Source organism: Panthera uncia (genome assembly GCF_023721935.1).
Source record: "Panthera uncia isolate 11264 chromosome A1 unlocalized genomic scaffold, Puncia_PCG_1.0 HiC_scaffold_17, whole genome shotgun sequence".
In the NCBI taxonomy this organism is placed as follows: Eukaryota; Metazoa; Chordata; class Mammalia; order Carnivora; family Felidae; genus Panthera; species Panthera uncia.
In genome coordinates, this window is record NW_026057577.1 from 22327668 (window position 1) to 22354213 (window position 26546).

The 26546-nt window shown below is 38.0% G+C and overlaps 1 protein-coding gene across 1 annotated transcript in view; it reads right to left on the reverse strand.

Annotated features, from left to right (window-relative positions):
- FBN2 (fibrillin 2) overlaps window positions 1–26546 on the reverse strand; it is a 257434-nt gene that overhangs the window by 76784 nt on the left and 154104 nt on the right. The window contains exons 16-25 of the mRNA XM_049648459.1: window positions 25546–25698; window positions 22451–22504; window positions 20699–20824; window positions 17874–17999; window positions 12427–12546; window positions 7634–7771; window positions 6990–7040; window positions 6410–6535; window positions 2318–2545; window positions 1667–1792 (exon numbers count right to left, since the gene is read on the reverse strand). Of these exons, the coding sequence (XP_049504416.1) occupies window positions 1667–1792; window positions 2318–2545; window positions 6410–6535; window positions 6990–7040; window positions 7634–7771; window positions 12427–12546; window positions 17874–17999; window positions 20699–20824; window positions 22451–22504; window positions 25546–25698 (1248 nt within the window). The remainder of the gene's footprint in view (window positions 1–1666; window positions 1793–2317; window positions 2546–6409; window positions 6536–6989; window positions 7041–7633; window positions 7772–12426; window positions 12547–17873; window positions 18000–20698; window positions 20825–22450; window positions 22505–25545; window positions 25699–26546) is intronic.

The window sequence follows — 26546 nt, forward strand, 5'->3', positions numbered from 1 at the left end:
GCACAGGCATGGTGCAGGTGCAGCTGTGAGAGGCAGAGGACTCTAGAAATTGGCAAGGGCAAGGAGAATTGTCATAGGCACAGGAGGATGATCAAGACGGGGAGGTACAATGGAGACCAAGACAGAAGAAAATCAAGGAAGGGATGCAGCCAAGCAAAGAGGTCATGGAGAATATGCACCAACAGAAAGAGATTTTTTCAACTCCACGAAGGTGTTTCGTGAGAGAACGTACATGTGCCTGAATGAGGGACAGCAAAAGTCAAAATTACATGGGCTCTTCGGGAGAGAGACGTGAGAGAGAAACGCTGGGACACAGGGTGGCAGCATGAGAGAAAAGATGGCAGGGGAAATGGCGTGATTGTTCTCAGGTCCAGGGAAAGCAAAAGGAAAGAGGGCAATTCACTGCAGAGAGTGGGGGAGGCTGCTGACCAGGGCTGGAGCAGGAGCAGCGGAGGGGAAGGAACAGGGAGGAGTGGAAAAGTGTGGAAGAGGCAATGTCACTTCCACAGAGAGGTGCCTGCAGGAAGGGTTCTGGCCACAGGAGTGGATGTCCAGGGAGAAGAAAGGCAGTGAGCAGGCATCTGAGAGAGGGTGTGGACCAGAAGAGGTTCAGAAGTGGAGCAGAGAGGGGCTGGTCGGTGAAGCATCCGACTCTTAATTTCAGCTCAGGTCATGACCTCAAGGTGGTGGGATCCAGCCCCACGTCAGGCTCTGTGCTGACAGCACAAAGCCGGCTTGGGATTCTCTCTCTCCTTCTCTTTCTGCCCCTTCCTCTCTACCTTTCTCTCTCTCTCTCTTTCCCTCTCAAAAATAAATAAATAAACTTAAAAAAAAAAGAAGTAGAGCAGAGACTCAGAGGCATGAGAGATGAACAGCATCACTGAGACCTGTTGAAGGCAGATGCGTGAGGTACAGGCAGGTCTCCACAGACCAGCCACCTGAGCACCAAGCAGGAAAACCACGTGCGGGTGAGGAGCTGGGCAGCAGGGGAGGCAGACAGTTGGGAAATGCGCCAGGGTGGTCTAGGTGGGGTGGGGACTTAGGGACTCCAGTACCTTATGCAACAGGAAGTGAGGAAGGAGTCAGAAGCACGTTTCAGTGGAGATCATGAAGCAGTGACAAGGGTGAGAACAGCAGAGAAGGAAACATTCCAAGGAGAATATGAATAAAGAGGCTTTTGAAAATAAGAGTTTGGACGTCTATTTCAAGAGTTTGGAATAATTTATTTAATGTGATAGAAAAATTTGGATTTTCTCATCTTTTCAAACTAAAGGGAGCAGATATCAATAGGGATAGGGATGGTGACTGGATAGTAATTACTAAGAAAACTCTTTAAAGATGAGGAAAATAAGTTACAACAGCTCTATTAAAAACGTTAACATTTTTAAATAGATACTACATATCATTTATACAATTGTTGATTGCTACAGTTTTGAGTCTTCATTATTCTGAAAATCAAATTTTTATGTTTTTCTTGAGGTAAGACAAAATAGCGTTTTCATGCTACTTACTGTGTAGCTCTTACAAGACCTTGTTTGGAGAAGTGATTTAAGAGCAGAGGGAAAAAAACAAAAAACACAACATGGACTTTTGAAGGCAGGACTTTCCAACCGAGCAAAAGAAAGAGAGCAAGGGTTTGCCAAATACAACACAAGAGCAGACTCACCTGTGCAGTTTCTTTCCTCCACGTCCAGAGCAAAGCCACTGTTACAACGGCACTTGAAACTCCCAATGGTATTTCTGCACTTTCCATAGGTGCACATCCCAGGAAAAGCTTTGCATTCATTGATATCTAAAAGCAGGACAAAGCAGGAATGTTGAGCCGGCTGATACCTAAAGAACGGGTTCACCGGTTAAAGCTGAAAATCTATCACAATGGAAAGTAACGTACCCAACTAAAAAAAGAGGGCTCAAAATTTTTGGCGATCACGTGGATGCCACACAGAACATTTCAAAAGTGAAAAAGATTCTGCATTTGAAGAGTTCTGACCTCTTCCTTTCTGACCAATTGTCTGGTAAGGTTTAGGGGGGATAGGGAACATTTCACTACACCAGGGCCCCATCTAGTCAGGCTGTGCTAAGGACAGCAGAGGTGCGTGTGCAGAGATGTAGGAAATGTGAGATTAGTGGCATGTTTTACATCTTCAATACCAGCCTATATAGGTGATTTATATTCTGGGGCCATAAGGCAGGCCACAGATCACGTTTAACAAAGAAAATGAAGTGGCAAATCATATGCTTAAAGCAAAACCAATTCTGAGAGAATGCGGGAGGTGGGCTTCAAGTGTAGGAAGATCAACGTGACCCTGACGGTTACCTTTGTAAAATGGCCGCCCCGTAAGAACGTCCCCTCTGTTGGCAAAGCCGGGCCCCCGGGGGCACAGGGTCTCATACTCCTTGGTGCCAGGTTTGGGGCATTCCTCACACTCGGTGCCCCAAGCTGCACCAACTGCACAGCAGCAGGCATCCATGCGGAACTTTCCAGGAACAGGATGGACACACTCATCTTCATCCCACTTCAAGTAACACTGCTCCATGCGGATGTCTACATGGCAAATGAAATCACAGTTTGAGACTAAGGTGTCACATTCATTGATGGTTCATAAACTGAGTTTTTGCTTGGCACCTGGCATGATGCCAAGCTCTGGAGATACAATCATGGATGAGAGACAGGGTCCCCGACCTCCTGGAATGGACTTCGTAATGGATAGTCATTTAAAGAGAACAAAGGTGGGTTTTTCAGGAAGAAAAGGTTCCCTTGTGACATGACTCCTTCATATCATCACCCATGATCCCTTTTTTGTATTGCTCATTTGAGAAAGAATAAGATAATTTGAATGACACATTCTTCTTGTTCACTAAATTGCTTACAGTGGCTTGTGACCAGCTGTCATGTCCTAATCAGAAACAACAAATGATCAACCGTACCTATGTGCCAATTTGGGACAAGTACTATAACAGCTTTACAAAGGAAAAAGAGTATTTTTGCATTTCAAGTTTGTTTTTTTTTCTGGTCAAATTTACCTTTTGCATCATGGTTTTTGTCCTGCATTATGTAAATCTGCCCTAGTAAGGGCCAAATTATTTGCTTAAATGTCAAATTTTCCCTTTAATCTTGAAACATACCAGGACCTTAGATCAATCAAGAGTCATAAGATAAGATAAATTAGCATGGTGTGTAAATCACACATTTATCTATTAGTCAACAGAGTTGTTGGCCAAACTACAGTCAAACATTTGGCTCTATGGATAATGGATACTTGGCTAAATATGGATAATGAGATCAAAAAGGTTTTCCTTAATCACATAGTATGTTTTATTTGATATTGGCATTTCAAGGTATCAAATCCTTTCCTAAACCTCACAACTGTTTAACAGAGAATAAGAGATCCCTAATGGAAATATAAATATAAAGAAATAAATATGTTTACTATTTTAGTTCCTGTCAATACTGGGTCTTTCAAGTGCTCAAGCAAAGGCACCATAAACTTTAGCAACCTCCTTTAGCTTATAGTTACAAATATTTCCAAGGATGGTAATTACAAAGTCCTATTTTTAAAGAAATAAATCACTGTAGTAAATTTTCATTTTGAGTTGGTAGACTGACTATAGGTATTCACAGTAGGGGATTCTGACTTCTATATCCTCACCAACACCAATTCCAAAGCCATGCTCTCTGGTAGTGTGAGGTACAACAGTAATCCATGAAGTCTCATGACCTCCAGGCATCCAGGGACTGTTCTCAGTCACAGCCAACCCCATCTAATACTGTTGCCAGGGCAGTAAGGATCTTAACAAGATATGTAAGTTTTATTTAGGTACCCTGAGAACTATGGACTGAGTCAAACTGTTTCTGACGTCATTGAAGTAATTTGCTCAAGAAGCAAGATTAGCTAAAAAAAATAAAATAAAATAAATAAAAAGCATTTGAACTTAATATGTGAAAAGTTATGAGAGGCTGGCAGAGTAATCCTGTGTCTTTGCTACACAGATCCATATCAATATCTGCCTCAGGAATCAAAACACTGTACATTGGCCACATCTGGCCTGGGAATGTTTTTACTGACTGGCAGAGAAATTAGAATATGCATTTGGAAACTTTGGGATAGTATATGCTCTCTATCTAGAGTTTGCAGCAGTCCTCAAGACTCCTATTATCACCTCACTCATTGAAGTTACCCGCCTAGCCCCTGAAAGTATTCGAATTTGGAACCCTGATTTAGATCAGTTTCTATCAAAGTGGTTTTCCTCTACTTTTGTTCTCAGGATATTTTACATTTTCAAATGTTAGTCTCTTCTTGAAACTTCCTCATGTCCGGAGCCACAGTGCATTTTTGTACAATAGTTCAAGTAGTGCCAAAAACATTTAACCCAAGTGCGAGAATGAAGACTTCAATGCATCCTTTTAGAATATTATAAAAGGTTTGAATTTGAATAATATTATTGGGAACATACTTTGTTGAGTGATAATTTACAATTACTAATATATCTCTTCAGGTATAGAATTCTTTGGTTACTGAAAGCAATTTGATATATTAGTCATTCGACCAATATTGATACTGTTATTTGGCATCTTCAAAAGATACTTTGTTAGATAATTTAACAATAAAAATCTGAAAAGAATTTTCCTTTATTATTGGACTTTGGATATTATCATTTCTAACCAGTTCCATATGATTTTATAGTCATACTTTGTAGCCTAATTTAAATATACTATTAAAATTAACTTAAAATGAAATCCGTGTCAATTATAATAACTAATCTGTATGATGTTGCAAACAGTTTTTACTACTAACTTAAAAAATCACCGATACATTTAAATACCTTAGGGGCACCTGCGTGGCTCAGTCAGTTGAGCTTCCTCCTCTTGATTTCAGTTCAGGTCATGATTCCAAGGTCATGAGATCAAGCCCCACGTTGGTTCCGCACTAAGTGTGGAGCCTGCTTAAGATTCTCTGTTCCTTTCTCTCTCTCTCTCTTTCCCCCCTTTTGCCCTCCCCCACTTGCTTGTTCTCTTTCTAAAATAAAATTTAAAAAAATAAAATATAAATAAATAAATACCTTAAAGATATCTGACTATAACACTATCAATGCCTATGTGTTGTGTACAAGCTTAAATTACAAATATAAACCTATAAATAAAAACTTACAAACTTATATAAGCTTATATAAACCTATAAGCCTATGAATAAAAAGTTATTTTAGAAAATAAAAACTGGGGCGGGTGGGGCAGCAAAAAAAAAAAAAAAAAAAGAAAAGAAAAACTTACTGTTCTATAGCATGTTGGGGAATCCCATAATTAAATAAAAACTGCTTAGATACAATACAAGATTAAGAAAAGTTTCTTTTTCATTAATCAAACTCTGATTCAGGCAAAATGACATTGATAATGATAAGGTCAATTATGTATTTCTGTACTAATGATGTTGAAAGAAAGAGCTTCCTCATTTTAGATTTTTAGAAAATAAAGCATTAGGAAAATTTAAACTCTCAGGTGGTAAAGGAAGGACTAGGATCAGGCAATTTTTTTTTTTAATTAAGTTTATTTATTTTGAGAGAGAGAGAGAGAGAGAGAGAGCATAAGTGGGGGAGCAGCAGAGAGACAGGAAGAGAGAATCCCAAGCATGCTCCGAGAGTCCCTGCAGAGCCCGATGTGGGACGAACTCACAAACCGTAAGATTATGAGCTGAGCCAAGATCAAGGGTCAGTTGCTCAACTGACTGTACCACCCAGCTGCCCTATCTGGCAATGTTTTTAAAAAGAAACAATAGGGGCGCCTGGTTGGCTCAGCCGGTTAAGCGTCTGACTGCGGCTCAGGTCATGATCTCACAGTCCGTGAGTTCGAGCCCCATGTCGGGCTCTGTGCTGACAGCTCAGAGCCTGGAGCCTGCTTCGGATTCTGTGTCTCCCTCTCTCTCTGCCCCTCCCCTGCTCATGCTCTGTCTCTCTCTGTCTCAAAAATAAATAAAAACATTTAAAAAAAAAAAAAAGAAACAATAACCTTACCCAGGGCTTCCTCACTGTCTTCTCTAAGAGTGTAACTTCAATGACCTGATAAACGTTGACTCCAAACACTAGTCTCCAATTTTTCTTTTATGTTCAAAACATAGATAGTTTTCTTACTCCATTGGCCAATGTGAAAGACTGACCCTGCCCGAAATACCTGATTAAAGAAACTGACTTTTGAGATAATTGTTGAGCAGTACCAACTTTCTGTATTATACAGGAACCATGTCACTTAAATACAGTCACTTTAAAAATAACGTCTAGTGATTTTCCTTCCAAATATCCCACTTAAGTCTGTTTCCAGCTATATAGACCCAATGGTTTTGAATTGGTCAATGCCCAAGAAATAAGAAAAATTCATCGCTGGTTTCATGCATAAAATCCATGAGGATGTGAGTCTTACCCAGACACACACGGCCAGTTCCATCCAACGTAAGGCCTTCAGGGCACTCACAATGAAAAGATCCTTTGCTATTGACACAGCGTCCATTTGGACAAACGCCAGGAAATACCTCACACTCGTTAACGTCTGCAGGGAAATGAAGCAAGCAGAGGGATAAAAGATGTTAGAAATAGAAAAAGCAGGTGTAGTCTTCCCATATAGCAGATTCAATCTGCAACACAATGTGGATTATTACTTGGCCTGAACAGAAATATTTCACAGTGCAACCACTGGGTTTCCTAGGCACCAGGTGTGAAAATGACCACGGCCTTGCCCATCCATAAAACAGCCCAGACACACTCCCTTCCCAGCTGTTTTGTGCCTTGACACCTAACAGTGTCCCCATGAAAATTTACCCACCAGCATAAAAGAGGAGAAATGGGGGAACTCTAAGCTGTTTTCCAAGAGTATTATTACAAAACATTTGTTGATTCATTGTTTTTATTGTACTGAGGTTTTTAAGAATGATAAATCTCTGAAGTGAACGTCAACGTGACATACTGCTCTAAACACTTACAGTATTGTCCAAGTATACACTCACCTTCACAAGAAACACCTTTAATCCTGGCAAAGCCTCTTGGGCAAGCTGTATCTGTGAGAACAACAGAACCTCATTACAAAAGGAAACCTAAGTGTTTTAAGTTCAAGAAACAGTATAACGGAATCTAAGTTGAACTGACTAAAAACCACAAGCTGGGGTTTTAGAGGCCAAGGCTCCAGATGCCCTCCGATCAATTCAGTAGAGTGCGTGACATACGGTGGTAATTCCCATCAGTGCTGAGCCACACTGAGATTCTGACAGTTTTCCTACAGTTCAGTCTTGCTTTTACATCCTCAGCTAAATTACAAATAGACAAGTAAAAAGATGTAAGGCAAAGAGACGCCATCTTCTACTTGGGCACATGCAGACACAGATCCTGACGGATACTGACAGTCACTGAGCAGCTAGATTCCAGCTAGTTCCCTTCTTTGTCGAGGGTGCTCAGAAGGTCTGCTTACAGTCAAGGGATAAACCAAGTACCTATTTCAACAAGTGAACGGATTTCAACAGAAAAGATATAACAGAAAAGGGTCGTGATCTTATGGTCTTCCCCACTATGGAAATACATAGTGAGACAGGTGTCTGGCTGTGTGAAGGAGAAGCTCCTGTGACAAGTCCAGAAGGAGCCCTGGACGGCCCCCTACCTAGTTCACACCGTTCACAGGGGCTGCCCCAGGCAGCTCCGAGCGTGGCACAGCATTCGGATTTCAGAGTGGCTCCATTAATGTTCACCTCACAACGGTTGTCTTGGATGTTGAGCCAACATGTCCCTTTCAGGCTGTCTGAAAAGGAACAGGAAGGAATGGGGAGCTCTCATCTCTGAAGACAATGCAATTCAGTTATATATGACATAGGCAATTTTTATTACAGTATTTAACAAGAGCATTATTTTAAAAACGTTTCACTGTGTATGTTTCAAACCTATTTATGTGTACATGTATTTTAAATATACTATATCACACGTAAGCCCAGTATTATACCATGTACATCTCATAAGGTATGATAATTTTTATAATGAAATCTAGTGATACTCCACAAGCAGCCACTGTTGTCTAAGATTTTATGCTGGTATTTACAAACACAGTGCATTACCACGCTAAGATCATTCCTTGTGTGAAAAACACTCACAAGATTTATCTCTTATGATAAATGCTCTGATATTTAAGATTTTACCAAAAAAAATTCCTTAAATGATTTCCTTCTCTTGTAATCCCCCACCAAACAAACCACACACTATTTACATTCTAGATCAGAGACACCAGTATTTCTCTAACTGAAGATAATTATTTGATGAATAATTTATTAAAAAATTACAAGATAAAGAAGAAAAGAAACATCACCCAGGACACTACCACTAAGACACATCAGGGTTAATACCTGATGGATTTTTCTTTCAGGCATTTGCCTAGACATACTATATATGTAGCTTTAACTCTACTTTAAAGAAGAATGCATGCTGATGGCCAACTATTTGAAGAAAAAGAAGGGACCATATAAAAAGGACATGTACCCAACCGTCTAGCGGTAACTACTCTTACTTTTTAGTCTGTCTCCATATCACACGTAACTGAGGATCTTCCTTACGTGACTGCTGAATAGCTTATTTTGTAATGGTGACAAGGAATCCAGCAAAGTTGGTGGGGCAAATAGGAGTTGGGTAAAATAAATCCTACACGAAGCCTTCCTTACAGCACTGTGGCTCTCAGTTCAGGGTGCGTGACACTGCCAAGGCTCTTGTTCAAATATGGATTCACAAGTCTGCAGGTGTGCGGCCTAGGAGCCTGAGGAGTTGACAAACTCCTTAGGTGAGTACTACAGTCTGACAGAAACTTAACAGCCTACTGCGGCACACAGCCTCGGAGAACAATAAAGAAAAAAGTATATTCCCATGGTATGTACCTTAAAATTCATTTAATAATACGGGTAAAGCTTTACTGCTAAATACAACAATAAAAATAAAGCATAATGGGAGACAGCGAAAGAGAATTACAGTAAAATTGCAGGTTCGGAAGCCACTGTGGTTTCAGAGTCCCGACTGAACGCAAGCAAGGTAGGAGTAAGTACCCTGTTGCCCAAGGCCTCAGGGCCAGAAGTGAAAACAAAATAAGTAACACAAAAAGGGATGGGGTGCCTTTCTTTGTTGCAAGATTCAGTTTGGGTAGAAAACTGTGTGCAAATGAAAAAGACTTTCTCATCAGACTGTATCAGGTCTCAAATGAATGGCTTTTTATAGGGCTTTTCCCATCTTCATTTATTTACACGTGAAAATAGCCTCTAAGGTAGCTACAATTTGCAGAGGAGAAAACTGAGGCCCGCAGAGGTCAGCTAGTTTACCACAAGGTCACCCGGTGGTACAGTGTCCACATCACAACTCAAAGCCGCACACAGTCTGATTTCAGAGCCTTCACTTTGTAACACCATGTTTCTTTTGGCTGGCATGGTATCAGCACTCAAAAGTCACAAAATCCACTGATACACATATCCATACATACAGATGCATTTCTCTTGCTCTGATTGTTTTTATGTGTGTGTATAGACATACACACATACACACATCAGATGTAGTTATGTAGTTGTGTGGTTAGGGGCTGGGTGAGAACTCTGAAAAAAATAAAGCAGGATAAGCAGTCTTGAGGGTGTACGTTGGAAAAAGACTGTTATATTAACAAAGGTCGTGAGGGAAGACCTGACCTACAATGTCAACTCTAAGACTGTAGGGTGGCAGATAATGAGAAGACAAAGATAAGACAGAGGCTACAGTAATAATCAAGAAGAGAAATAATATGGGCTTGGATGGGTGGGTTGTTGGTTGTAGGCAGTGCTGAGAAAAGGTTGGAATATGGATAAATGTCAAATATAATCAACAGGATTTGCTGATGAATTCAATGGGTGTTTCAAAGAAAGGCATAAAGATGACTCCAAGGTTTTGCGGGCTGCTGACTGGCAAAATGGAACTGCCATTTGCCGAGACAGAAGTCATTCTGGGAGACACAGGTCCAAGCCAAAAGATAGCAATTACGTTTTGGCCATGTTAAGTTTGAAGCATCTATTGGACATCCAAATGGAGACAGTGTGCAGACAGTTGGAAATATAAGTCTGGAATTAGTGGGGAGGTTGAGGAAGGAGACGAACATGTGAGGGTCAATGTAGAAGCCATTTAAGTGTGAGTGTAGACAGAGAAGTCAGGAGGTCCAAGGACTGACCAGGGTGACACTTTAAGCTGGAGGCCAGGAGGACACAGAAGACACAGGGAACTGAGAAAAGGGTCAGAAAAGTGAAAGGAGAAGAGAAGGCCAAAAATCGAAAACTTCTTGAGAAGGGGTGAGAGAAGAGCACTGCTAACAAGTAAAGATAAGAAAGAAGCAAGGATCACTTGTTACCAGGGAGACCACTGCTCTTGTCATTGTCATGTCCATGTCACTGAGGACAGCACACAGACATAAGCCAACGATGAGAGAAATTGGTCTGGATCACAAAGAGTCATCCAATGGCTGAGCAGTGTCATCCAGGAAAGATTAATCAAATGTATTGTTCTATTACACTGAATCGTTTTCAACCAGAATACAATGAATCGTCTTTTCAAGCAGTTTACGGAACAGTTTACGATTAATTTACACTTAGGGAGTCTGCAGAATATACTCTAAATCTCTCAACATTCTAAGTATCTCACCAGTTTCTATATGCTATAACTTAATTTTAAATTAGTAATCGTATCAGGGAATTTTTATTCAGTTCTAAACAGAGACATTTGGCTGTAATGAAAAAGCGGTTTGCAGACTGAGCACTGATTAGAGACACTGTCGGTCCTATTACAAATTTTCCTATTTTTTTCTATGTATGTTTTACAACCTATTTCCATTTTAAAGCTAGAATTCTGTTTTCAATGGAAAAAAAAACAGATAAAATTATGTCTAAAATTTTAAAATATTAAGTAAATTTCTTTGCGAGCAGCTCTAGGCTGGGATATTCAAGTTTGATCACGTCCCGTAAAAACTCCCAACACACCAGCTGAGAAAAATATGGTGGTGTTTAGTGTCCAACATAATGACTCGGGAGCAAAAAGTCTTTGTTCCTTTTTCATTAATAAATAGAAAGGGAAAAGGCCAAAATAAGAGAAGTCTTTACGATGAAGCAAAAACTAAGGTACTTTTGATGCCCAAGTGGCAGACAGGGTTAGTTTTCTGCGACATTAATTAATTCACATTAACTGACAATTAATTAACATTAATTAATGCAGACTTCATTTCCTTTGCACAATAAAATGACTCCATTTCAGTTGGCAACTGTGGCCTAGCAAAAATATTTCTGCCTTTCCGGGATCCGACTCCACCCCTCCCCCAAAGGAATTCTATAAGAAAAAAAGTAGTGCCCCAGGCAGATGGCAGTCTGTTTCCTAATATGGAAAGCAAGCAAGGCTCAAATTTCACCAGCTGTACCTCACGGGGAGCTGAAGAGCTGGCGTTTCCAAAGGGAAGGTTTTCATTGATAATTTTGGACTAGGTCTTTTTTCTTCATGTAACAAACAGGTATTCTAACATCCAGCTCAATGGTACAAGCATCAGACATACTACTGAAAATACTATTGTCTTTCACAAACATTCAACTGAAAATTCATGCTGGCTAGGTAACAAAAACTGACAAATTACTTGGCACTGTGTAAAACTAAAATACCTTCCGATCTGGAAATATATATATTTAGTTTACTTTAAAAGTGAATACTAGCTAACCCTGCGAACTGTCCTATGTCTGGCCGACGGGGCCACAGACAGTGAGACAGTTTTCCCCATTACATGTGCTGAATTGCTTCTTGCAGTAACAGATCAGACTATCTTGTTTTAAGTATATCCTACCATCATTATCACAAACTGACCTTAAATGTTTTGAGACCTATAAAAAGATACCAGTTTGGAAGTTTCAGCATCTTTCTCCTTAAATTTCCAACAGCAGGAAACGTTATCTTTCCTTCCTTGGGCCTATACATTTATGATTGATGGGGGAAATGAAAAAATAGTAAATTCCCTCTATTTGTTTAAAGGCCTCCAATTCTTGTCCTATTAACTGAGACCAAATTCTATCACATTATTGTTCTGAATCGTGTTATGAAAAGTATGCAGCAGGGATTTGATTGCCTTGGTTCCTAAGGCATTCTAGGGTAGCAAACATAAATCTGTGTGTGGTATGCAAATGCTCATGATCTACAGCATAATGTATCTACTCATTTGACAGGAACACTTCTTAGAAGCTAACAAAATTCAGAAGCCCGCCCGCTTAGGCTATCATGTTTTACTCCGATCCTGATAATGAGAGCAAACAACTCAAGTAACTCCTAATTACTAGCTTCCTGTAATCATGTTCCGTTTTCATCCACAGTAAGGCCTGCGGTCTCTACTTATGTTGGCAGTGAAGCTGAAACACCAGCCCTGTGTATGAATCTTACCAATACAGATCAATCCTGTTGAGCTGAGTTTGCTGCCAGGAGAACATTCACAATTGAAAGATCCAAGGTTGTTCCTGCAGGCCCCATTGACACATGGGTTGCTTTCACATTCATTTATATCTACAATCCAGGAGGAAAAGATTCTGTTAGAACTGCCATGTGTTTCTGGAAAATATTATTCCAACAAGCCATGCTATGCCAGAATGTCTGGTAAACTTGGCTGTTGCAATTTTAATATGGATCTAGGAGGCATAAAGTGAATGGGGAACGGAGACATGAATTTTATAGCATGGATACACGCAGACAGGACTAGGGGCTCAGTAGGACTACAGGAATCAGCCCAGTATTGTGAAAGGATTTAGTACGTTACTTGTCACTCTTTCACTACCACTTTACACAAATTGGGATTGATTTCCCCCACAATAAGATAGAACTGTCCTGTGGGAAATCTCAATTCTGAATGGATGGAAAACAACCATATTCCTGGGTACAATATGCTGGGCACAAACAAAGGTTGACTGTTTCTGTCATTTGTGGCTCTGGGAGGTTTTAGAAGAATTAAAAAAGCCTGTGTTAGAGACAATATATCACAATGCTGCCTTTCATTCCAAACTCCTGGAAAAAACTCAGGAAACGAGGGATGAAACTTTAATACTGAGTAGAGTATTCTCTTTCAGACTTCATCTACCTGCCTCTCTCTTTAGCCTGTTTACATTTACACGTTTGGTGCACAGACTTTAAAAAAATCAAAACCAAAACAAAACAAAACTGATTTTGGTAAAATAAAAAAAGAGAACTTTTAATTGCTTAAAACACACCTTTGCTGTCATTAATCGCTTTGAATCATTAATCAACTCAGATAGCATAATCCACACAATCCTTACTGACTGTCATAAGTAAACAAGCACACCCATGTTCTCAAGTGGTAACTAAAGCAATTGTCAAGCCAATAAAATTAGTTTAACAGGAGTTAATTACAAATAAATACAAGCTTCAGTCCAAGTACTAGAAACAATACCCAAAACTGACTCCCAGTATAAACTCAACCATTCAATTTAAAGAAAGGATACAGATTTTTTTTTTGTACTTGGTTAATTATGTGAAACAGGTCAGCATACCCCAAGGCATTTTTTGCTGTTGTTGACCACAAGCATTTCTGAGCTCACCAGGGTACTTTTTTTTTCCTAAACACCTTTTTCTTTTTTTTTTTTTTTTTATGTTTTTATTTATTTTTGAGACAGAGAGAGACAGAGCATGAGCAGGGGAGGTGCAGAGAGAGAGGGAGACACAGAATCTGAAACAGGCTCCAGGCTCTGAGCTGTCAGCACAGAGCCCGATGCGGGGCTTGAACTCATGACCGTGAGATCATGACCTGAGCCGAAGTCGGACGCCCAACCGACTGAGCCACCCAGGCGTCCCAACACCTCTTTGAATTAAATATAAAATACTATGTTGAGGAAAACATAAAAATAACCAAATGACTGCAACGCTTGCTCTTGAATGCCCAAGTCAAATATAAATTAAATTGCTCCTGAAAAGCCAGGGCTCACTGTTGACTTGCAAGTCTATGGACTTGAAACACAAATTTAAAAATCAACGTGGAGAACAGGTATATACCCTCTTTACTACTTCTAAATTACTAAGGAAGTACCTAGGTACTAATTTAATTCTTGAAGTAGAAATTGAGGAAATATGAATGCATCTTTTTTTGTTTTTAATCAGTTTGTTTGTAGCAAGAAATCCTCTTAAAAGAAAAATACAAGAGCAGGTTTTGTAAATATAGCACAGATTTAAAATGAAAGCATCTATTCCAGAGTACTGCAATTCTTTTAGTAAAAACACAACGGGAAGAGGGAACCAGATAGTCAAAAAAAGAAGCAGATAACTAATCTGAGGACAAACTATATATAATTCGCCTATGAATTTCATTTGTAAAAAGCTCCTAAAAAAAGCAAAATGTCAATTATCATATATTTTGAAATCCCTATTCTAAATTAAGCAATTATGAACTCCCAAACTATAAACACACACAATGACAGCTACAAATATCAATGGTTTAATTTTTCTTTAAATACAATGTTTTTATGTTACAAATGTCATGGAACCAGGAATTGAAACAGTTCACTGTACATTCCTGGAAATAAACTTCAAAGCACATCTGGTTTACATTTAACTAGTTATGTCACTGGAAACACAATCTAAACCACAGTGCTTGCTGTAAAAATGTTAACTTTCACAGACTTGTGGAGCTCAAACAAAAAAAGTAAAATAAATTTTTTGAAACTTCCGTCTGAACTATCAGCGGAACTTTATTATTACTGCTATTTATTATATATTTAAAATAGCCTGTTGAAAACATGAACGACAAGCAAAATTAGTGACTATAGTAAATATATACAGAGAAAGCTGGAGTCTCCACTGAATCTGCTAATAATTCCCAGCCTAGTCTTTGGAAATTAGTTTAGAAAGGACAGAATAAGGAGAAATGCTTCAGGCAGACACATTTACTGTGTGAATGCAATGGCAGAAATGAGAAGACCCAAGGGAAAAAGACAATCGTGACCTTCAAATCTTTTTTTTTTTAAACACTTAATAAAATGCAAATGACTTAACAGTGGGAAGAAAGTGAGAAATAAGCTATCTGGTTAGGTTTCTCACAATAAATCACTTTTATTTCCACAAATGCCATCAGGCTAGAGCCAAAATATTTCTCTATCATTTCTCTTCTATTTACATAACATGAGCTTCGTTCTTATGAATGACAGATACGAAATATATTTCATATTAAAGAAAAGGCTTAGACTTATCATGAACAATTATCCTTTGGACAAAAGTAAAGAGCACTCATTCTAACTAACACTGTTGCCTGATTTGGTCCCAATGTCCCTCATATTTATATAATCATCCAACCATTTGCTTAAACACCATTCGCTCCTACTCTTCAATTGTTCCTGCAGGCAGGTGAGACCCTGCCTTTTATTTATGCGTTAGTACCCTTCACTTCCATCTTACTTGTTACAATGGTGGGAAAATGCTATAAAAATCACTGACAATTCAGTGTACAAACACAACTGGGACCAAACTGATTCAAAGACACCATCCACCTCGTTCCCCATTATGTGCCTCTCTCAAGACAGGACTAAAGGGTATTTTTACTGGGCAGGGAAACTAGTTCATCAGCTTCCCCGTTAAACCAAGAAGGTATCCTAAGCTGACATGCTTTCAGAGTTTCCTGACCCTTAAGAGAAGCTCATCCTCACAAACACAGAAGATAAAACTGATCATGCACAATGGGAAGGAAATGCAGAAAGTTGGGAATAAAGAAAAAAACAAAACAAAACAAAACACTACAACTCTTGAAATCCCTTCTTGCTGCCTCAAAAAAAAAAAAAAAAACCTATAGAGGAAATATGGCTAGAGTATTTTTTTTTTTTACAGAGTATGTTTCTCAGAGCAATTCTGAAGGATAATATAGGAAACACTCTAGCTGAATACATTGGTGACACCTGAGCTACTTAAAAAAGACAGCTTTTCAGCAGCATCTGGGGGGCTCAGTCAGCTAAGCATCCCACTTCGGTTCAGGTCATGATCTCATGGTTCAGGGGTTTGAGTCCCGTGTCAGCCTCTCTGCCAACAGCTCAGAGCCTGGAGCCTTCTTCAGATTCAGTGTCTCCATCACTCTCTGCCCCTTCTCTGCTCACACTCTGTCTCTCTCAGAAATAAACATTAAAAAAAAAAAAAAGACAGCTTTTCTATCGTTTCTGCTCAACTATGGAGATGAATCTTCAAGTACTTTAACTAGGATGGAAAGAAAGAAGTGTTGCTCTTTGAGGAGCTCCTGCAAGAGGTGGGGGTAGTAGGGGGACAGGTATCAGGACTGAGTTTAGAGAAACTGCCTTTTATACTTAGGGGTTTTTTCTTATTGTTTGTTGTTTTCTTCAGGCTTATTAGCATTTTTCAATGGTCCCTCCAATTCAATCCAAACTTAGAATTGCACTTTGTAATTGCATTTCATTGACTTCAGCTGAGTCACTTGTGTTCTGGCATCTTGTTCAAGCCCTAACTTGTTTCAGTTCACAAGAATGCTTTGAAATGAAACAATAAGAAAAGAGAATGGTAACATCTTTTTGCATCATATTACTACTGCTCTTTTCTTGGCTATGGAGTCACCAAAAAAGAACTATTTCAACAGATAAGGAAAGGTCTATTCAAAATAATTAAAGATGGAATCTTTTTTTAAGTAACTTTGGCAGCAGTTTCTGGATTTGAGACCTTCAGGGGACACTTGTATAGGTGCCCCCTCCCACCGCCCCCACACTCCCCAGTAAGACTTAAAAAGAACAATGACTAGGAGTCAGACAACGGATTATTCAGAAATACACAGGACTTAGATAAAGAAACAAAATCATAATTGAATGCCCTGCTTGCTTAGCTGGTATCTCACTGAAAATAAGGCCCTTGTTCATGTAAGTAATTCACACAGCATCCACTATCCAAAAATGTGGTTAAAAGAAAGAAGTTTTTAACCAGAGATTTACTATCAATAAACCTAAATGGTAACTTTTAAATCATCAAATGGCAACGACAATTTCCTTAGACTATACATTTATTTATGGTGACCATTTTTACTCAGGCCCCAAATATTTTCTGGGCCAATCTCTGAGGTGTATCAATCAATCCATAGAGAAAGTCCCTCAGGGCTGATTCTGACATTACCTGCCAGGTTTCCCCGAGGCTAGTATATGACAGTTTTTAAAAGGGGAAAAGAAAACAAAAAAAATCTGACATTTAATTTCAGCAAGTAAAACAAACTGGCTCCTTTCACTACCCCCCCCAACCCATATTTCAAAATGTTTGTTGATATTTTATCTGAATGGAACAAAACTGATGGGTTTATAAACTGGGTTAGGTACCTACTATTTCTTCTTTTTTTTTATTATTTTTTTTTAATTTTACATTTATTTATTCTTGAGAGAAAGAGACAGAGCGTGAGTGGGGGAGGGGCATAGAAAGAAGGAGGCCCAGAATTTGAAGCAGGATCCAGGCCCTGAGCTGTCAGCATAGAGCCCGACGCGGGGCTGGAACCCAGAACTGTGATCTCATGACCTGAGCTGAAGTCAGACATTTATCCAGCTGAGCCACCCAGGCACTCCTTCTTTATTTTTTTAAGGTATATTTATTTACTTAAGTAATCTCTATACCAACCCTGGGGCTGAAATTCATGACCCTGAGATCAAGAGTTAGATGCTCTACCAAATGAGCCAGCCAGACACCCCAGTACATGCGATTTCTCAAAATTGACAGATGAGGCTGAAGGAGATCATTGAATTTTAAAAATATTCAAACAATACTCTGTTCACTATCTTGTTTCATCAATGTACTTGACAAACATCGATGGCCATCTAGGTACTTACGCTTCACAACTAGGCAAGAAAGACATCTCTTACCTTCACATGTCTCTGTCTCCGTTCTGAACACATACCCAGGTGGGCACGTGCAACTGTAACTTCCAGGCGTGTTTCTGCACAGGCCATTGTCACAGAGCAGTCTGTTTACCAAGCACTCATCAATGTCTGAAAACCGCCATTCAAAGACAGGAGAAACACATGTTGAACAATCCGATGACCAATAAAGTTTTGTTTTTATTTTTATTTTTCTTATCCCCTCCTTGATTTCATCTCTTTTAAAAAATTAATATATTTTTAAGTGAAGTACAGTTGACATGTAATATTATATTAGTTTCAGGTTTACAATATAGTGATTCAATATTTATATATATCATGCAATGCTCCCCATGGTGAGAGTAATTACAAATTTTTTACAATATTATTGACCATATTCCCTGTGCTGTACTTTTTATCCCTGCGACTTATTTATTTTACAACTGGAAGTGGACACTTCATTTAATTCCCTTTGCCTATCTCACTGCCCCGCACCCACCCCACCAAAAAGACTTAGTCTCTTTGTGCTGACAGTACATTCCTTGATCCTAAGCAAAATATATTTGGTTTTACTTGTACAAGAACATTCTTATACTGGTGCCCATTTTGAAAATGTTCTTAAGTCCCTGAATGAACACACACACACACACACACACACACTATATTTGAAAGTACCAATGAAATACATCAAAAGATTACTCACTCACCTATATACTAGTTTATATATAATAAAAATAAGAGATGATTTTAAAAAGTTTTTTTAAATTAAAATCTAATCAAAATGCGTTAAATGGCACTAAACAAAAGGTGCTTACTACTCTTTTTCCATTAGGTTTTTACTTCAGACACAATTCCTTATTTATGGGGAATTAATGATCTATTTTGTATATTCTGTTAGAAGTCTACAACAGCCTAGAAATTATTATGTAATGCTCAGGTTTAAGAAGCTCACACTGAGTTTTATCTTCATGTCCTTGCTCATTTTTGCAAATGTAGTTAATAACAGAAAGAAAGAAAAAATGAAGTGTGGGGAGCATAGTTCCTTTAACCTACACTTATATTTTTAGTCTCATGAATAACAACTGTACTTTACCAAACGATATATATGGTATACTGTTGTAAAAATTTGGAAAACAGATATTGGAGAAATATTTGCTGTACTTCTATCAGCACTGATAAATATTATTTTTTGTGTCTTATCTGATCTTTTTTCGTTTGGATATTATGTTTTTGCTCCCATTCTGACTTGGTAACACTGTATTTTAAGCAGTTCCATACACTTCCCCATGATTGTGACAGCTTGCTGCATCACAAATTATTTACCTACTATTCCATGCTTTGGGTTAAAATGTGTTCCTCAAAAAAACTTAGGTTGAAGCCAATATGTGACCTTATTTGGGAAAAGGAATGTTATAGAAGTAATTAAGCTAAAGTGAGATCATTAGGGTAGGATGTAATCCAATATGGCCACTGTCCATAAAAAAGGGGAAATGATGTGAAACAGAGCAGGGAGATGAAGTGAAAAGACACGGAAAAGATGTACATGTGACCAGAGTGATGCAACTGCAGGCCAAGGAACATCAAGATTGCAGGCAAACACCCGAAGCTAGAAGAGGAAAGGAAAGATCCTGTCCTGGAGCCATTAGAGAGAGCATAGCCCTCTCTCTGAATACCTTGATTTTGGATTTGTGGCTTCCCAAATTATGAGACAATAAATTTCTCTTGCTTGAAGCAACTCAAACTTTGTAGGTTTTGTTTGTTTGTTTGTTTGTTTGTTTTTACAGCAACCCTAGCCAACTAAAACTAAAATCTGGCCTCATTTTAATTTTAAAATGTAGTTCTAATTTTTATCAAAATTATGCATATTCTTACTTTAAAGAGTCAAGTAGTGCCATGAAACATGTTTAGGGAATAAATGCTCACTGAATCTCCCTGTTTCCAGTAGCGTGCCCCTGTGCTCAACTGTGTTCAGCAGTTTTGCTGGAAGCAACTTTTCTTCTGGTGAATATCAGGTAGTAGGTTTACATGTTTTTATAAATGTTCAATAATCTTTGGCTGGTGCCCTTCCTCATGAGTGTCAAAATCCATTATAAGCATATGACATTTAATACAGACTTATACATCTATCTGTACATATGTCTTCAACTCAAGATCAAATGAATATATTCAATAATAAAATTCAGTGCCATAAGGGCTGAAAAATATTTTTTTCCTAATCATAATCATCAAAACTTGGTTTTAAGAGTCATCAGTGATTAGGTGTAACCATTATTATGTATAATGATGAGTTGACAGCATTCGTTTTATAAAAATGGACTCAGTGCTCTATGAGAAAATCTAAATTCTTCACAAATTCTCGAATAGATGAACTAGGTACCTGAGTTTTTATAAACCTTCTCTTATAAATTACATAAAGAAACACCTATGTTTGGATAAGTTGTAGCAACTAGTTGTTTCCTTGTAAGTCAAAGTTTTTTAAACCTGTAACAGTTCATTTTCTTAACTTACTGCCTTGTTAACTCTGAAGTCCCTTTCTTAGTGGAAAAAAAAACCTGCACGATTTAGATATATGCAGAAATACAACAAGACAACAACTGAGTATATATCTATTCATTTGGGAACAGAATGATTTAAATACTAAGTTCTGCCACTAAAAAGTTTGTTATTTTGTAACAGAATTGGGTGGATTCCAATAGCTTTATTTCTTTCTATAAGAAGGAAAGAGAAACTGTAAGATCTGCAGTTTTATTCACTTATTTGTATTTCAATTTCTCTTATAATCCATGAAATGAAACTATACAAAAGGTTCTCGTATAAATACAGCAACTTACCAATACAGTTTCTTCCAGAGGCATCTGGCTCGTAGCCACTGTTGCAATTACAACGGTAACTACCACGTAAATTTTCACAAATTCCATTGGCACATATATCGGGATCCAAAGCACATTCATTGATATCTGCATTAAATGTTGAAAGTTTAATGCTCACAGATATTGTATTGTTTGTTGACATATGTAGGCCTAATAAAGATCACTCAACATATAAAGTGTTTAACTCCACAAACCCACAATTTGCCTGGCTTTCAGAAAGGGAAAGAAAATGAAAATAAGGAATAAGAGATTGAAATTAAGGGATACAGGACAATTCCCTGGTAAGTTAAAAGAAAAATGAAGGGAACTGGCAGAAATTCAAAGGACTAAACCACATAATGTGCCTGCATTTATGATAAAATTAATAAAGAAATTTACAGGCTGTTGGCTTAAAATCCAAAGGAAAACTTAACTCGATAGGTATTATAACCATCTAATTAAAGGACAACCATTTATTAGGGTGACTTATATAATTTATGATCCCCAAAGGCATGGAATATTTCTATTTTATTATCATTTTTTTACAATCAGCTAAGTAATATGATACTTAATAAATGTTTCTCATTGTTGACAAGTTGAAATTAATGGAGAGAACAGTTCAAATATGGATGCTTGAGAACCCAATGTTTTATAAGAAGCCATCAACAGTGAGTACTCTGTCGGCCGTGGGCAAGACTTGAAGAATGACGTGCTCGTCTGAGCAACCCAGTACTTGGAACAAGTGGCTGGCTCTGTTGCAGAGACCATATTGAGAGGGGATTAAAAAAATGGACGTAGTATCAAATTTTGGTCATGATGCTCAAATTTTAATCTTAACAATTGTTTTCCAGAATCTGGAAGACCTTAACATACCCCAGAAATGTTAGCTTTTTCATTTTAGTTTTGGGACAAACATCCTTATACAAGTTGGTTTCTTTTCTGTGGTTTTTGGTGTTCATGGCAAAGATGCAGTATTACTGTCAACTGATCTAAAATGTGTCCAAAATCTTCTCAAACACAAAAGGAGAAGAAATACATACATACATACATACAGTGAAGATTAACAATACCCTACAGTTTTCTTAAAAAAAAAACCACATAAGAAACTGTATGTGTATACTATACGTGTATAAAAGAACTTTAAAGTTATAAACAAATTTATTTAATATTCAATGTTTCATGGTGGCATTTTGTTAATCATATTGCTGTTTAAAATAAGAAAATGTGATTGAATTTCACTTATTTAAATTTAGAAAGTTTCAGTATTCTTAGGCACAAATAATCTTCATTTTTAGGGTAGTAAATCCCAAACTTGATCCATATCAAGTATTTCTTAAAGATTTTTTAAAATCATGTCAGCACCACTATTTAATATTTTCTCTTTAAACGGACTCACTTTTTCTAAACTTAAATACCAACTTTAGCCTCTTCTTAAGCAATGGTACCCACAAAATTACAGGTCTAGTTTGCTAGAGACATTTTCAACAACGTGTATTTAAAAGTTAAATATTTATCTCCTATGAATGTGGCATCTACATACATTTAATATATCTAGCTTATAACCACTATTCTAGGCGATAATTTATCTTATTATTTTACACCGAGTTTTTTACACTGATAATTTGTTTTATTATTTTACACTGATGTTTTATGAAATACTCTCACAACTCATGTTATAATCATAAAGCTACTAATTTCATAATTACTGTAAGACTGAATATACAATAGACTTACCTCTTCCATCCACAGTGATCCCTACTCCACTACTACAAAGACCATGGAATTCAGCTGGAAGATAAAAAAATACAGAAATGAAAAACTCTAAACACTATCTCTCTGTATACAAGTCACTTACGTCACTCCAAAACTACCATGAAGAAAAATCACTGGTAATAATTTTTAAAACGAAAAAAATAGTTACTATTTTCCAGCACATAATTACTTTGACAATTCCAAAATCATGGATGAGCATAAAAAAATAAAACTCACTTGTGATTATCACCCTGAATATAGTTAATATAACGATAAATGTTACAAATATTTTCCATATTTGGAAACTTAAAAAAAAAAATCCAAAATGGATTGTAGAGAATGCTTTTTAACTTTTTTTCTCTCAGTAACAAAATAATTATAAAGAATACTTACATAACAGCAATACTTACATACCAGCATTTACCATGTGCCTGGTATTCCAGCATTTTCTAATAGTTTATTTAATTCTCCCAATATTACAAATGAGACATTTTATTTAAGTGTGGTTAACACACGATGTTAGTTTCAGCCGTAATTAGTTTCAGCTGTAATACACTGTGACTGGACAATCTGATACGTTATGCCGTGCTCCTTACAAGCGTACCTACCGTTTGTCACATCACCGTTGCAGTACTGCTGACTGTATTCCCTTTGCTGTACCTTTTATCCCCGTGACTCACTCATTCCAAAGCTGGAAGCCTATACCTTCCATTCCCCTTCACCCATGTGGCCTAACCCTTCACTCCCTCACAACCATTAGTGTCTGCTCTGTGTTTACAGGTCACCTTCTGCTTCTGTTTGTTTATTTGCTCTGAGTTTTAGATTCCACATGTAAGTGAAATCATATGGTATCTGTCTTTCTTTCTCTGACTGCTTTCACTTAGCATAACATCCCTAAGTCCATCTTAGTTGTCGCAAATGGCAAGTTCTCATTCTCTTTTACAGCTGAGTAATAATCACAAACTAGATACCATTGCTGTCCTCTTTGACACCTGAGAACACTCAGGCAGACATGTGAAGTGACTCCCCAGATCACAGAGGCTGTAAGGTGGGGAGCAGGCTTGGATTCTCAGCACTGTGTCACAGACATTTCATGTTCATATCCCACTTAATAGACTATTTACTGTTTTTACTCAGTTATGTGGATGCACCACATTTATTCAGTCTGATAATGATGAAATCAGGTTTGTCCAACTTTCAGCAATTATCATAAATAATAGGAAATTCAATTGTATCAGTATGTTAATCTCTTGGAAGTCAAACTGCTCAGCATTTATGACTCTTTTTAAGGCTTCTGATACTCCTCCTCTCCCTACATGTCCCAGGCTAACCTTCCATCAGCAGAAGAGAGTACCCATATGGAAAAAAGCAATCATCGACACTTTACCAAGCTAATGAACAAAAACGACGTCTTATTTTAATTTTCATTGTAGCACATCCTTTCATGTAGCTATTTGCATTTTGTGAAATCTTGTTCGCATACAATGCACTTTTTTCTACGGAGGATTTCAACTTTCCTCACCAATTCGTGTAAATTCCTTATAAATTAAGCAAAATATTTTTCCAATTTACATGTGTATTTTAGTCTTTGGTTTCTGTTCTTGCTAGTCCTTTACTATCACAAGATTACAAATAGTTTATATATTCTATAAGAAGGTTATTTTGTAAGGTTTAATGCAGGGAGCTAACTTCATACTTTTTCTATTATTTTTCAACAATATTCATTACTTAGTTCAATCTTTCCTCACCAACCTAAACGTTATCTTTATTGTATCCTACATTCCTATTTATAGTCACAACTGTTTCTAGATGCCAGATTTTATTAGCTCACTCACCTTTTCATCTAGCCTTGTTACCAATTTTTGTACATCTTTCATAGTATGCATAACTGACTTAAACACTTTTAGGGCAAGATTTCCTACCTTAACTCTTCTTTTTAAAAAATGTCCTGCTCAGTTCATTCCAGAGGAAGGCTAATGCTTTGCTGAGATTTGAACAATCCCTTGAAGATTTTCAACACAATTACAAGCCATTTCCCTTGGTTGGAATGCATTTCTTCCATCTCCTACCTGCAATGTTCTTATTCCTTTTTTCAAGATGAAACTAAGCAGATACCCACCCCCAGCCCTATGAAGTCCTTCCCAGCTTCTCCAGACCAATAACTTCTCTTTCCTGTGTGCTCTCCCAGTTCCCTGTTTATGTCCTGCTTTTTAAAAAATGTTTATTTATTTTGAAAGAGAGAGAGAGAAAGAGAGGGAGAGGGAGAGAGAGAGAGGCAATCCCAAGCCAGTTCCACCCTGTCAGCTCAGAGCCTGATTGATGCTGGGCTCAATCTCATGAAACGCAAGATCAAGCCCTGAGCCAAAATCAAGAGCTGGACACTTAACCGAGTGAGCCACACGGGCATCCCTATGTCCCTCACAAGGCATCAATCACATTAAACTGTAGTTTATACTTTTGCCTGACTACACTCTCAACTATTCTCAACTTTAAAGAAAAAAAGAGGTTGTGTTTATTTTTGAGTCCCTACTATACTTACATAAATTCAGTACAGATTATGTAAAAATATTAATAAAGAAGAGTCAGAAAATAGTCAAAGAATTAGGCCATGTAATGTGACTCTATCTGTGAAAAAATTAGTAAATGATTATTACTCACTTAGATTACAGCCCAAGACCATGCTGTGGCTAGATTAAAAATAAAGAAAATCAGGCTCTCGTGAATTCACTATAACCTTGAAAGTGACAAGTGGATTTTATGCTGTTCATCTTCACAATGATATTAAATATCAAAAACACTGAGGAGTAAGGTATCCATATAATAAACATGTTATAACATCCATAATTGGGTCAACAAACACATTCCTCTACCCCCTGTGTGTACTCTCTGTGCGGGGATCATAGATAATAATACAGGACACATTTCCTCATTCTATGCCTCACATACCAACAAAGACTTGGAGGTCTTCAACTGAAAATAACGACAGAACACTTGAGAGCTGATGTACTCTTTGGCCAAATATCTAACGCTACCTTTCTAGATTCTTTATCAGACGTGACACAGGCAAACAGGACTACCTGAGTTTTTCGCAGGGCAGGGTTGGCAGGGCTCTCCAAAACCGTAGTCTGGATTGGCACAGCAGCATTCTGACTTGGTCACTGCACCGGGGAAAGGACGGACACAAGCTCCCTTCTTGATCCCGCCGTAGCACGTACTGCGCATGTGAGTATCTGCAGGAGGAAGTGGAGTGACAACTGGAGATGGTGAAAGAAAGAGATTTCAAAACTGAGGGTTTCTATGAACCTAAGGGGCTATTGGATGGGAAGCCTTTAAAGGGCATCTGCCTCTTTTCTTTTTCTTTGTATCTTTAGCATTTAACGGTGCTCAGAAATGAATAAATGCATGCTTGTAATGTCAACAATTCTTTTTTTTTTTTTCTACACAAAGTTTTACGCACCATGCAAGCATTCATTATCACACTTGAGCCCACAGGCCTTTCGTGAAGCAGGAATAATGCCATCATTTATAAACATGACTTTGAGCTCTAATCACTGGCTATGCTATCCTCAAAATGACACGTGCTATTTCTATTTTGCAAGTGCTTAGGAACAATGAAGTGCCTGGCTGTGAAATTTCTTACTTCAACTTTCTGAATTAGGAGGCCTTTCTTGTCAACCCCCAGTTTACTACTGTGGTTATGTTTTAATCTCAGACTCTCAAAAAACCCAGTTATTAAAAAAAAAAAAAATGGCCACTGCTATGTGTCCTCAGTATTGGGTTTGTTGCTTTGCAGACATGATCTCACTGAACATTCTGATCGACAACTCCACAGGACAGCGATCATTATCCACGTTTTATAGTGAGGAAGGCAAGGTTCTGAAGGATTACTTGAGCAGCTCCAAGTCCTACACCACCCACTGCTCATGCTGGAATTCATACTCAGGCTGCGCGACTTCCAAAGTCCTTCCTCTTTCCTCTACATCATGCTATGTCCCAAAGAAGCATACCCAGCTTACGCCCTCACTCTGATGCTTCATACAATATGCTACCGTTTTGTCAGACGCTCAGTGGTGAACTA